This window comes from Plectropomus leopardus, chromosome 20 (assembly GCF_026936395.1).
Source record: "Plectropomus leopardus strain MGB_pleo_1.0 chromosome 20, ASM2693639v1, whole genome shotgun sequence".
In the NCBI taxonomy this organism is placed as follows: Eukaryota; Metazoa; Chordata; class Actinopteri; order Perciformes; family Serranidae; genus Plectropomus; species Plectropomus leopardus.
In genome coordinates, this window is record NC_142195.1 from 1,166,209 (window position 1) to 1,180,778 (window position 14,570).

The following is a 14,570-nucleotide window of genomic DNA, read 5'->3' on the forward strand; positions in this document are numbered from 1 at the left end:
TTTAGCTTGACTCCTACTGTGAGTGATCTGAAGCCTTCCGGTGCTGACTACCTGCTGCTGTCAGGCTCCTCACCAGAATTGGGGAAAAACTTTCTCTAAAAAAAAAAAAAAGACCCTACTGCACATTTTTCCACCAGCCCATTCTGTTTTGGGTAGAAAAATAATCTGCTGATGTGCAGAAAACAACCATTCAGACATGTTTCATTTTCACAGTTTTAGAGAACTGAAGGGGTTAAACTGGCATGTATTTCACAGGAGAAAAAGTGAAAGTTTTAAGAAAAGTCAGAAACAATCTAAAATTACCTTGATTAATACTGTCTCTTTCCTTCTTTCCTAACTTGTTACTCATTTTATGACCTCTCCAAATTATTGTGATTACTTGAAAGTCTTAATACCCAAGTTTGGAGCACCGCCTTACATCTCCCCTAAAATCAAGCACTTGTTATGTGTCACTCCCCTACCTGGAAGGCTCTGAGCAGGGCCATGTGGTCACTGAAGGTCAAGGAAGTGAAGCGTTTGCGGCAAAGCAGAGCAGCTTTTTTCTGCGAGCCCTCGGCAGGAAGGATGAAAGGGTCGCGATATGCCAGCGTACAGGCAATGGTTAGAATGGGGTCCAGACACTTGAGCACCACAGCACACAGCACCATCTTGCCCAGGTGGGGCTCAATAGGTAGATCAGCCAGGTGGTAGCCCAGATCAGTCAGGTCTTCATACTGGTCCATCGCATCGATTGTCTGAAGGAAAAGGTGATGAGAATCAATAGAAACCCAATGACTTTGACTTGCTGGAATGATGGATGTGCATGTGGAGGCTTTTCTGTGTGTATAGTGGCTTCAGTAACAGATCGGTATTAAGTGAGGTATATAGCAAGACTTGTTACCTTTAACATTTGCACAGCATTCTTGATGGCATGTGCAGCAGGAGGCTGTGGAGCTTTGGACAAGAACTTAGCGACTGGACAGGAGGACGGGGCCAGCAGTTTGGTTTGCAGACACAATTCCTTAAACACACAACATGACCTTTAATCACTATTACAGGCTATTATTAAGCCTTCTGCATTTTGAGTAGCATTGTGTTGATGCTCATCAAGATTGACTTAAATTCAATAAGAATCCTTAAAAAATAGGAAGTCCTGACCATTTAAATAAAATAAATCCATGACTGATTCTTGATAACACAGCATTAACTGTAATGACATCTTTGACATCATTTTTTAAATTTCATTTCTATAATTTTCTTTTATCTTTCTTTTGTTTCATTTTTTTCTTTCTTTTTATTTTATTTTTTTGCTTGTTTATCTGTCTGTTCTCTTACTAAGTATGCATGTGTAAATGCTCTTTGCACTTAAGAATGTATATGCATGTTTGTTCATAAGGACATTTTGTATGCATATTTTGAAAAAAACAGAAAACAACAAAATAGAAGCTAAAGAAAAGTCCTGATAGTGACAGCAGCCATTGTTCTATTACTTCCTATTGTGTGCTGACTTTCAAGTGAGGAAGATTTATGTTGTTAACTGTCACATCATACTGCAAAATGTGATACTGACATATGTGCAGCATCATGGATTTCAGGAATGTGAAATGCACAAAAACGGTTGGAAATACGTAAAGGAGGTAATAAAAGAGGTAATAAAGGAATGCACTTGTATAGCGTGACTCTACTCTTCCAATCATTTAAACAGCTTTCATAATAAATTCACTCACATACCATAAAACTGTTGCTCAGCAAAGATGGAATTCCAGTCAAATTGTTTCATTAAACCTCTTTTTTTGCGTCTCTCGTTTACTCTGCCAGTATGACTTCTTTTTTGGTGCTTATGTCTTCAGTAAAAATAACTGAATGATGGCATTGTAGAGAATCTTACTAAGCTTACAGTGCATGTCCATATTGACAAAAGTCAAACATTTATATTTGGATGCTGGTAGCCATCAACCCAGTTTTATACATCCAAAGAACTTCTATAGAAATGACTTGCATAGCAACCGAACCTCTAACTGAGACAGGACTTCATTTGTCAAAATGTGAAGCTACACCGGACTAGTAAAAGGGACTGGGTGTCGAATTGGGAGTAGGCCTATATTTGAAGTTTTATAGTATTCACACACACTGGTGGCTGAGGCTACTATATAGGGTGCCAGGTGCTACTCAGTAACCATTCACACACACAGACACTCCGATCATCAGTTTGATGTGATGAGTGGAGGAACCCGGGATCAAACCACTGACCCTCCAGACAAAGAACGACCCGCTCCACCTCTGAGCCCAGGCTGCCCCATTAATGCACAGGATGAATTAGCTCCTCTAGTTTGGCGTCTTGTGCAAACACAAAAGAGTGCGCTCTTAGCGACCAGTTTGTAGTCTGCTCTGTGCTGGTCTTTCAAAATGATGACTGGAGGCCTCTGTCTCTGTATCACTCTCTGTTAGCTACTGCATACAAATCACAATTAGCAAGCCAAGTAATAAAGCTTCAGCTAAATATTTATTTATTAGAGGTGATTGATATGGACAGGAAATAATATCAATATTTCAGGGTATTTTTGTGATAACGATATTTTTGATATTACAAAATACTGAAAAATATGTTCAAAATCAAGAACATACAATTGCAACAAAACAGCATTATACTGTACTCCAAAGTCAAACTCTCTAAAATGTTCCCACATGTCGATTCCACTTGTGACAAGTACAAACTGTCACCTGCCTCCCTGGCACACTCATTCTGGCTCTGTCCTAACCTGTCCCTTTATTGGAGCCGAACATTCAAAACACTGTCAGATGATAATTCATCCAGATCAATTAATAGCAATTTTTGGTCTTGCAGGGGAGGAAAATAAGAATTTGTCAGGAAGCAAACTTAAAATTGTAAACTTTGTTACTTCATTAGCTTGGCGATTGATCCTTCACCAGTGGAAGAACTCTCGCCTGCCAAGCTGGACTCAGTGACTGAGGGAGGTGATACAGCAACTCAAACTTGAGAAACAGAAATTTACATTGAATGGCTCTTCTGATAATTTTGTGAAAATCACAAGTCACATTTATCTACCTTCTTGCATGTTTTTGTAGTTAATCACAAAGGTACGAGCCCTTAGATGGGCCTTTATTTTGTGCAGCTGCATGTTCCTTTAAAGGTTCTGTATGTGTTTGTGTCTGTATGTGTTCATGTGCGCATATGTATAACAATTAGTGGATGAGTTCATTTTATTTTTACTGTTGTCCTTTCGCTATGCTGTGTGTCAGTTTGTATGTTTTCAAAAACCCATAAAAATATGTTTGAAAAAAGTGTTATACTGGCCATGAAACATCTTTTCTAAAGTGACTCCAGTGGAAGAGATGGAAGATAAGATCAACAAAGTGCAATACCACATAAGTCCCTACAGTCAGCTAAAGGTAACACAGTATGAAGCTTCAGCAGTCTTCTCAACAATCTAGACAAACAAACTACCTATCATCATATGCAAGCTATACCTTTGTTGACATGAATGTGTGTTGCCTGAGTCCAGGATTTTAACTTTAAAAAGAGAAATGGACTTCAGTCAAACCTTCTCTGTGACCTCCTCAGTGTATTTTACAGCCCAGTAAATACTGCGGTGTAATGTTATAAGATGCCAGTCAGTCAGCAGAACAGTATCTTTTATTTTTAAGTGTGGCAGATAGATGGTGTTGGAGGTGGCCAAGCCTCATGATTAGCAAAATACAAACATGCTTTTTGAAATCTCCCAAAAATATTAAAACCTGTGTAAAAATGTACTGGTTTCCTATAGGGCTGGATCATATATTAACATTAAATCAACATCATAGTATAGTACTCACTGTGTAAATATTTGGCGAAAGCACCTTGAGTCAACCATACAATATTGGCACAATACTGATACAGAAATATTTGGTGACAAATATAGTGATATTTGATTTTCTCTATACTTCCCAGACCAAGCACAATTTTGCTTTTGATGCTGTTGTTCTTGTCACTTTGTGCACATTCTGTGTATATATTTAAAAAAGCAGAATTGATTTATTTTGTGTGTGAAACTGTAAAGTCAGTCTTTCAGAAAAACAAATGACTTGCTTGATGTAGGATGAAACTGAGGTGTGTGTGTGTGTTTGTGTGTGCGCACATGTGTGTGTGTGTCTACCTGCAGAGGCATCCGCAGCAGCTGTGGAACCTGAAATTCCTGCATGCTCTTGAACCTGAGTCGACTGAAGAGGTGAAAGCATATCCCTGGTCTGCAGCGGCCAGCTCTGTGGACAGGTCACACATACAGCAGACTCAACATCAAGATTCAACATCTTTTGAGGTGCTTAAAATGTCAGAACATGGACAGTATTGATGTTACCTTCCCTTCCTTTGCAGAGCGCTGGCTTTTGAGATCCAAACAGTCTTTAACATGGAGACATGAGTGAGAGTATCGAAAGACTTCTACGACAGGAAAAACATTTAAGAGTTATTTACTGAGCGTGAAACTGAGGACTGGTCTCTGTATTAATCCTATTAGATCTCAGTGCCGAGTTTGACACCATTGACCATAAAATCTTACTGCACAGACTGGAACACTTGATTGACCTTAAAGGATCGGCACTAAGCTGGTTTAAATCATACTTATCAGATTGTTCCCAATTTGTTCATATTATTGATCAATCCTCCATGCCTGCGGGTCTGCTTCGGGGTACAACAAGGTTCTGTGCTTGGACCAATCCTTTTCACTTTATATATGCTTCCCATATGCAACATTATCAGAGATAACTCTGTGGGGTGCCTGGTGGCTCAGTGGATAGAGCAGGCGCCCCATGTATAGAGGCTGTGTCCTCGCCGCAGCGGCCCCGGCTTAGACTCTGGCATCGGCCCTTTGCTGCATGTCATTTCCTCTCTCTTTCTCCAATTCACACTTGTGCTGTCCTATCGATTAAAGGCAAAAATGCCCCCCAAAAAATGTTTTTAAGAAATAACTATAAATTTCCATTGTTATGTGGATGATACGCAACTGTATCTATCTATGAAGCCAGATGAAACTGATCAGTTTCTAGACTACAAGCATGCCTTCAGACCTGGGTGAGCCGCAATTTCCTGATGTTAAATTCAGACAAAACTGAAGTTATTGTTCTTGGCCCCGAACTCCTCAGAAACTCCTATTCTAAGGATAAAATTTCTTTAGATGGCATTGCCTTGGCCTCTAGCACAACTGTAAGGACCAACTTATACAATACGTCTATACAATCAATATTTATCTTTTCCCTCCCATCTAAAACAAGCTTCAAGGACTGCTTTCTTTCACTTGTGTAACATGGCAAAAATTAGACATATCCTGTCTCAAAAAGACGTTGAAAAATTAGTGCACAAATTTGTTACTTCAAGGCTGGATTACTGAAACTCCCTATTATCTGGTTGCCCCTACAAGTCCCTGAAGTCTCTCAAACTGGTGCAGAACGCTGCTACATGTGTACTAACAGGATCAAAAGGGATCACATTTCTCCTGTTTTAGTTTCTTTGCACTGACTCCATGTAAAATACAGAATTTAATTTAAAATTCTTCTCCTTACCTACAAAGCTCTGAATGGACAGGCTCTGTCCTATCTGTCGCAGCTCATAGTTCCCTATCAAGCCTCAAGAGCACTGCGCTCTGAAAACGCAGGGTTACTTGTGGTTCCCAAAGTCTCCAAATGTAGGATAGGAACCAGAGCCTTCAGTTACCACGCTATTATTTTATGGAACCATCCTCCAGGTTCAGTCAGGGAGGCAGCCACCGTCTCCACTTTTAAGGGTCGGCTTAAGACCTTCATCTTTGATAAAGCTTATAATTAGGGCTCAGGTTGCCTTGACCAGCCCCTAGTTAGGCTGACATAGGTTTAGTCTGCCAGAAGACTTTCTAGGTTACACTAAGCTCCATTTTCCCTCTCTTGCTCCCTCCATCTGCAAACGCTCTTGTGTTTTTACTGCATTACATTAACTTGGTTGCCTCTCCGAAGCATTCGTGCTCCCTTGTTTTGTAGTTTTACCGGCTCTTAGCTGCAACCTTGGCTGCGCCTCGATCGTGGTGATGGCTGTGCTGATGCTGTGGTCCTGTCTGAGGCTGCGCCTGTGTTGTGGGCCTTGGTTGCGCAGATGCCATGATCCTGTTCAACAATGCCTTCTACTGCCATTATTATGCGTCATGCCTCCACTATTAATATACACATGGGACTCTTATCAACACTTATGATATTTGCATGTAACATCACATGCTATCATAGATGGCATTTAGTAATTTTACGTCTATCACTATTGTTATATGATATGCTATTGTTACCAGTATTGCTGTGCTTCTCTCCCCCCTCTCTCCCTCTCTCTTTCTCTTTTCTCTTTGTCATTACTGCAATTTAATTGTTATTTCTGACATCTATTGCACATCTGTCCGTCCCCAAAGAGAGATCCCTTCTCAGTCGCTCTTCATGAGGTTTCTACCATTCCCCCCCCACCCCCCGTTAAAGGTTTTTTTGGGGGAGTTTTTCCGACGATGTGATGTGAGGGTCTAAGGGCAGAGGGGTGTAGTATACTGTAAAGCCCTCTGAGGCATGCTGTATTTTGTGATAATGGGCTTCATTATTAAAATTGAATTGAACTGAACTGAATTGAATTAAATTGAAATTCTATCTTGGGTTTGACTTCATGTTACTCTTGCATGTAAGTGCAACTCCTCAGCAGTAACTCTACCTCTTTGACCTTTCCTGAATCAATGACAAACACCACGTCATTGATGGTGATGCTCGTCTCAGCAATGTTTGTAGACAGGATCTAAAAGGGAAAAACAAGACCACTTATTATCTAGTTTGATAGAGGATATATTTTCTGTAAAAACACAAACAAAACTGTAAAACTACACTGGTCATCAGTAACCAGCTATTTGCCCAAGTCAATTGGCAGGATGTGTCATATAGACGGAAGTAGTCAACAAAGTTCAATGTGGACTATGTTCTTCCAATGTTGGAATTTGGAGTGAAAATTGACTAGAGTTGATGTTGAGAAATTGGACAGTTAACCAGTTAGAGTGTGCGTCAAGATGCTGCTGACTTGTGTTGACCTTAAACAGCAAAAAATATCTTTGAGTGAGTTGTGTTAGATCAGACTCACTATCTTGCGGACACCATGAGGAGAGGGCTTCATGGCTTTCTTCTGATCCAGAGTCTGCATGTCTGAATGGAGAGTGAACACCTGGTACCTGAGAGACAACAACCCACTGTCAGACTGTCACAGACACTCAATGCAATACACTGCTGTGTTATACTATGCTCTGCACTATCAACTGACCAAATGGCACAAAAAGACGCTCACAAAATAAGGACATGTTAAAAGAAAATGATACATATGTGTGTTGGTTAAGGCAAGATAGATCCAGGAGTGAGTCTACATCTGTAGATATAGTATCTTTATGCCTCAGCATTGGCATTATGTTTTCAGGTTTTTCATCTCATTCTAATGTTGTGATACCTCAAGAACACGTCCAGGGCATTTGAGGGAATTTGGTGGTCAAGGGTCAAAGGTCAATGTCACTGTGACACAAACATTCACTTGGACTAAAGCATGAAGACATTACAATTTGGTGATCAAAGGTTAAAGTCACTGAGCCTTTGTCAATCTCATTCTCATGAACCAGTATGTCTTAAGAAAACTTTGCAGGAATTTCTCCAAATTTGGCACAAACTTCCACTCGGACTCAAGGATGGACATTACAATTTGGTGGTCAAAGGTCAAGGTCACTGTGAACTCATAAACCGTTTTTGTTTTTTTGGCCATAACTCAACAATTCATATGCCATTTATGAACTGGTGACCTCTGATATCCAAAAGGTCAAAGGTCAACTTCACTGCAACATCTGAATGTTCTGCAAACACATTTTTTGACCATTATTATAACGGCATAACTCATGAAATGTAGGGAAGACATTTGATCGGATACTGAATTGGCTACACTAATATTGAGATCTTCTGTGCTGCCATGTGTGAGATATCCCTGTTTTACAATTTAAGGGTTCTTTGCAGCATTTGCACATTCAAGGTCATGGCAACATATAAGTCTGGACAGACATAGATGTAAACTGTAACTGCAAACTGGTTTGTGCATGCATACACATGCAAGGTGGTAATTCATTTGTTATAATGTATTTTAAGAATTCATGTTATAGATATTGCATGATGATAAAATGTCTTTCTTTCTTCTTATGTGTAGCTTATGTTTCACCTCTCAGAGTGGGTGGAGAATCTCTTATCGTCATACAGGATGCAGTCCCTGAGTGCCACTATCTCACTGTATCCAGGAAGAAAAATGAGAACAGCACCTGAAGACCAACAGATAAAACACTCACATTCTAATAATCCTGAAATCTGTGATTAAAGTCAAGTTGAATAGGAAACAGGTTAACGTGGTAGAGTGAATTAATTTGTGAAATAATTGTTGAACATCATAAGTTGTTAAAATCCAATGGTGAGTCTCACCGTCAAAGGTGGTGGAGCAGATGTTGTGCAGCACATCCATGATGAGGTCCAGGTCCACCCACTCATCGTTGAAGCTGTGGTGGTACAATTTAAGCAGATCCTGCTCCTCAGCGCTCATCTCTGCACTGCCACTCTGCACCACAGTGGACTCATCCTGGCTACTCACCTTTTTCAAAGGACTGCAAAGGAGCAGGAACGCGTATGTGAGCTCATCAGGAGTCCAATTAGTTTATCACATTATAAAACAGCATTCAAACACAGATAAGCCTTTACTTAACACATACTTTTTTTAGGGACTGTAAATAAACTACCGGGGGTGGGAAGAGGGTTAAACATTATTCAATACACCGTTAACACCTTAGAGTTAAAGCCATGGACTTTATATCAAGATGGACTACACATCTTCTCTTACGCCCACTGTACAAAAATCATACGGCCCCCGCCATCTTGGTGATGTAATTTGGAGCCAGAGTAGGAGCACCAAGTGATCTCTGCAGTGTTTAGTTTCCACCCATACACCTGTAAAACCAATCTGGAGCATCGTGTGCAGATTAGCCCACACAGCTGTCAATCATAATGTAACCCTCAACCCCCTCATCCTTTCATAGTATCAAATCACTCATTAAAACCAAATTTACCAGAACAACAAACCCTTCAAAAGATATCTGAAGTGTACATTAACTTTTTAGTTTGGTCCATGTCCCATTCACAAACATAGAGGGGGTGGGGTTTATAACATGTACTGCAGCCAACCACCAGGGACAATCTAGATTATTTCACTTCACTTTTAGGGAGCTCTCATTAGGTTTGGGTGGTATGTAATATTTCACACCTTTGTGAATTTTCACTGGGGTGTATGACAGTGTAAGTGTGTGGTACTAACAGTCCCCTCCCCGCGACTTACTTTCAGCTTTTTAGATTAATAAATACATAATAGAAAAATGTAAAGAAAAGTAATACTCTCACATGTATTTTACATAGAAATACAACTGTACATATTTTGGATTCAACATTCTCTCGGTCACACAAAACTGACATGGCTTAATTGTCTCGTTACCTCATCATAAAACACACTTAATTCAAACTCAACAGAAACAAAATAAAACTCACCCAAACCATCTTGGTTACTCTTGTTAGTAATCTTGTTAGTAGGTCTGCTGTTCCACAAATCACCAGCTTCATTTTGGTCCAAATAAATCCTTAATTCACCAAGTAAGATGTAAAAAGACATGTTGTCCACGGTCACTCTCTGCCTGCTGGCTGCCGGCTGCTTACAGTCCTGTAACTTCTCCCTCCACCACTAGGTGTCACTGTGTCTTTCAGCTCAGCTGCCTGTTCCACCAGTAGAGACTGGACACTGAGCTCTATTGGTGCATGCTGTGCACTACATACAATGAGTTTAATAGAAAGAGGAGCGCCTGTATTTATGATACCATGATACCACCCAAGCCGTCATGTCATCCAATTTTATCATATAGCTAAAGCACAAAGAATTTAAAATGCTGTACCTGTCATGGTTCCTGCATCCTCCTCCCCCTCACTGCCAGTAACTTTCCACTCACCTTCCTCTGACCTGCTCTACCTGCAAGCCACGCCCACTGCTGCAGCCTGCTCTCCCCACAGCTGCAGCTCATCATCAATCTACCCGGTATTTAAGACACTCCAGCCCACTCACTCATTGCCAGATCGTCCTCTGCAGCATGCATGTCTTTCCAGCGTTTTCCTGCCAGATCTTCCGTTACCGACTCTGCCTGTTCCCGACCTGCTCTCCTCGCCTGACTCCCCGTGAACCTACCTGCCTTCTGTCCCCGACCACGTGCTCTGTTTCGGCGTTCCGGAAAACTGGCGGCTCTGCTGGTAAAGACCTTTCTGCTCGGCTTCGATGATTCTTCTGCCTGATCCCTGTTGGTGCTGTTGTCTCCGCGGACGGACTTCCCGGTGACCGAACCCCTGCCTGCCCCCGACCACTCTTCCGCTCGACCCCCGACAACACTCCTACACGTGTTGTCGGCTCGTGGTGCTACGGGGCTTCCTCATCACCAGCCGCAGTGCGTACAAGCTTCGTTTCTTCGCTTCGTGAGACACCCAGAGACATTACTAGGGCTCACAGCCCGAAGAATGAACTCTCAGTCTGTAAGCTGAACATCTATTGTGTTGGTATTAATAAAAGTTATTACCAACTGCCAGAGCGTTGTTGTGTACTGCATCTGGGTCCTCAACACACCCGTTACAGTACGATCTGGCCAGAAATGGACCCAGCAGACTCCGGCGCTCTTCAGTCTCGCCTAGCCCGAGTAGAGGGGATGCTTCAACAACACGAAGCTCAACTCACCTCGAACGCGGCGGAGGCTCGCCAGTCTGCCTTGGCGCTGGAACGGGCGCTAACACAGCTGGCTACGCAAGTGCAACAGATGGCGACCACGCTGACACAGCACGCCGCTCCTGCTCCAGGTCCTGCCCAGCCCGCTCACGCTCCTACGTCATCTTCCATCGCCGCTCCTGAACCCCGGGTAGGGGCTCCTGAACGCTATGCTGGAGATCCTGAAGGTTGCAATCCGTTCCTGACAAACTGTTCAATCCTGTTTGCATTGCAACCCCACACCTTCACCACAGAGGGAGCCAGAGTTGCCTTCGCCATTCATCACCTCACGGGTCGAGCTCGTCTATGGGGAACTGCAGAGTGGAAGAGGGGCACGCCGGCTTGCGTGTCTTTTCAAGCCTTTGCTGAGGAACTACGCAAGGTTTTTGGGCCGAGTCCTGCAGGTCCCGACGCCACTGGGGGACTCCTGAATCAACGTCAGGGCAATCAGACTGTCGCAGACTTCGCAATCGAGTTCAGAACGACGGCTCGACAGAGTGACTGGAACCCGGCTGCCCAGTGTGACGCTTTCCTCAATGGTCTCGCCCCATATATAAAAGATGAACTGGTTTCGTTCGATCTCCCTCATTCTTTGGATGGTCTGATCGAACTCACCACTCGATTGGACAGGCGCATCCAGGCGAGGAGAAAGGTGCGGCTCCGGGAGGGGGAGACTCGTCGGGCTCTCTCCATTCAACCTGGATCTTCCTCCGGTCTTCCTACGAACCCCGTACAGGGGGGGACAGAGCCCATGCAGGTGGGGCGTACCCGGCTGACTTCTGAGGAGCGGGAGAGACGACGTCGGGGTAATCTGTGTCTCTACTGTGGACAGGCCGGCCATTTTGTCTCCAGCTGTCCAGTAAAAGGGCGGGCTCAGCAGTAAGAGGGGGCATTCTGTTGAGCCGATCCCAGAACTCTGCTCCCAATCCTCGTCCCCTGTTTCATGTCCAGCTCAGGCTCAAGGAGGGGTTCCACACTCTTGCCACATTCATTGACTCTGGGGCTGATGTTAACCTAATTGACGAGGAGCTCGCTCATCAATTAGGGGTAGAACAGATCCCTCTCCCTCGTCCATTGCCGGTCAGTGCCTTGGATGGTCATCTGTTGGGAACTGTGACTCATCAGACCACCCCCATCGCCATGCAGCTATCGGGGAGACATCACGAGACCATCCAATTCCACGTTCTGAGGTCTCCGAATCTGCCCCTAATCTTGGGATACCCCTGGCTTCGCCGACACAACCCTCACATAGACTGGTCTACAGGTTCGATTCTGGCTTGGAGTCCGTCTTGTCATCAGGTCTGCCTCAGACAGCCTAGTGACCCCACTCCATCCTCCAGTTCCGTGTTTCCATGGTGCCTCCTGAATACCACAACTTCAGGGAGGTGTTCAAAAAGTCAAGGGCGACTTCTCTTCCCCCTCACCGAGCCTATGACTGCGCCATCGACCTCCTTCCGGGTTCGACTCCACCCAAGGGTCGTCTCTACTCCCTTTCCGGGCTGGAGAGGGAGGCCATGGAAACCTACATTAATGACTCTCTGGCTTCTGGTATTATCTGGCCTTCCTCGTCTCCTGCTGGGGCCGGCTTTTTCTTCGTGGGGAAGAAGGATGGATCTCTGCGGCCCTGTATCGATTACAGGGGCCTGAATGACATCACGGTTAAAAACCGCTATCCTCTCCCTCTCATCGCGTCGGCCTTTCAACTGTTGCAAGGAGCCACCATCTTCACCAGACTGGACCTCCGCAATGCGTATCACCTGGTACGAATCCGAGAGGGAGACGAGTGGAAGACGCCGTTCAACACACCCAATGGACACTACGAATACCTCGTGATGCCATTTGGGCTCACCAACGCCCCAGCAGTCTTCCAGGCTCTGATCAACGACGTTCTGAGAGACTTGTTGAATAAATTTGTTTTTGTGTATCTCGATGACATCCTGATTTTTTCCCAGTCCCGACATGAACATATCCATCATGTCCAGACGGTTCTGCAACGCCTATTACAGAACTCATTATTCGTCAAGGCGGAGAAATGTGAAATCCATGCCACTTCCGTCTCCTTCCTGGGTTACATCATTGGGCACAACCGGATGGAGATGGACCCCGCCAAGGTCTCCGCTGTTTCCTCCTGGCCCGTGCCCGACTCACGAAAACAGCTACAGCGCTTCCTGGGGTTTGCCAACTTCTACCGAAGGTTCATTCGGGGCTACAGCACGGTGGCAGCTCCTCTCTCTGCTCTCACCTCGTCCAAGATTCCATTTCGCTGGTCCCCGGCCGCCGATGAAGCCTTCCAGCATTTGAAAAGACGCTTCAGCTCGGCACCCATCCTCCTCATCCCTGACCCCGACAAGCAGTTTGTGGTGGAAGTCGACGCCTCTGATGTGGGAGTAGGGGCCGTCCTTTCCCAGCGCTCGGCCGAAGATGGGAAGTTGCATCCCTGCGCCTTCTTTTCCAGGCGACTATCCCCTGCCGAGAGGAATTACGACATCGGGAATTGGGAGTTGCTGGCGGTGAAGCTGGCGTTGGAGGAGTGGCGCCACTGGCTGGAAGGTACCCAGGTCCCGTTCCTGGTATGGACAGATCACAAGAATCTTGAGTATATCAAGTCCGCCAAAAGACTCAATTCCTGCCAGGCCCGGTGGGCCCTGTTCTTCGCCAGATTCCTCTTCACGCTCTCCTACAGACCTGGTTCCCGAAACATCAAGCCGGATGCGCTGTCCCGGCAGTTCCTGGTGGAGGAGGATGAGGACGTTTCTCGTTCCGACAGCATTCTCCCTGCTTCCCGTCTCCTGGCCGCTCTCACCTGGGAGATGGAGGAGCGGATTAAGACTGCGCTGGAGGAACAGCCTGGTCCCAGTTCCTGCCCCCAGGACCGTTAATTCGGAATTCAGGTCGGAGGTCCTGCAGTGGGCGCACGCCTCCCGCCTGACCTGTCACCCAGGGGTCACTCGTACTAGGGAGGTTCTGCAACAACATTTTTGGTGGGCTACTCTGGACCAGGACACTAGAGACTTTGTAAATGCCTGCCTGGTCTGCAACCAGAGTAAGACGTCCCGCCAAGCTCCTGCCGGCTTCCTGAAACCCCTCCCGGTTCCTCATCGCCCCTGGTCCCACATCTCCCTGGACTTTGTCACGGGTCTACCACTGTCAGATGGCAACACAGCCATCCTGACAGTGGTGGACCGTTTTAGCAAGATGGCTCACTTCATTGCCCTACCCAAGCTCCCCTCTGCCAAAGAGACCGCGGAGCTGATGTTGCTCCACGTCTTCCGGCTGCACGGTCTTCCCACAGATGTGGTATCGGATCGAGGGCCCCAGTTTACGTGCGCATTCTGGGGGGAGTTCTGCCGTTTACTGGGAGCATCCGCCAGCCTGTCCTCTGGTTACCACCCCCAGTCCAACGGCCAGTCAGAACGCATGAATCAAGAAATGGAGACCATGCTTCGATGTATGGCATCCAGCCAACCCGCCTCCTGGTCCTCCCAACTCCTATGGGTGGAATACGCCCACAACACCCTAGTCAGTTCTGCCACCGGACTCACGCCTTTCCAGTGTGCGTACGGCTTTCAGCCTCCCCTGTTCCCGGCCCAGGAGATGGAGACCGCTTAACCGTCGGTGGAGGACTTCATTCATCGCTGCCGGCGAACCTGGTCTCGAGCCCGGTCTGCACTCCTACGGACCGCCGCTCGTTACACCTCCTGAGCCTGAGGGTGGGGTCCCGGAAGCTGGCTCCCAAGTTTGTTGGTCC

At 45.4% G+C, this 14,570-nt stretch overlaps 1 protein-coding gene across 1 annotated transcript in view; it reads right to left on the reverse strand.

The window, feature by feature from the left end:
- Positions 1-14,570, reverse strand: part of ythdc2 (YTH domain containing 2) — a 41,770-nt gene that overhangs the window by 13,283 nt on the left and 13,917 nt on the right. The window contains exons 14-21 of the mRNA XM_088071242.1: positions 8,464-8,642; positions 8,210-8,306; positions 7,103-7,190; positions 6,686-6,766; positions 4,335-4,417; positions 4,134-4,239; positions 881-1,000; positions 462-734 (exon numbers count right to left, since the gene is read on the reverse strand). Of these exons, the coding sequence (XP_087927368.1) occupies positions 462-734; positions 881-1,000; positions 4,134-4,239; positions 4,335-4,417; positions 6,686-6,766; positions 7,103-7,190; positions 8,210-8,306; positions 8,464-8,642 (1,027 nt within the window). The remainder of the gene's footprint in view (positions 1-461; positions 735-880; positions 1,001-4,133; positions 4,240-4,334; positions 4,418-6,685; positions 6,767-7,102; positions 7,191-8,209; positions 8,307-8,463; positions 8,643-14,570) is intronic.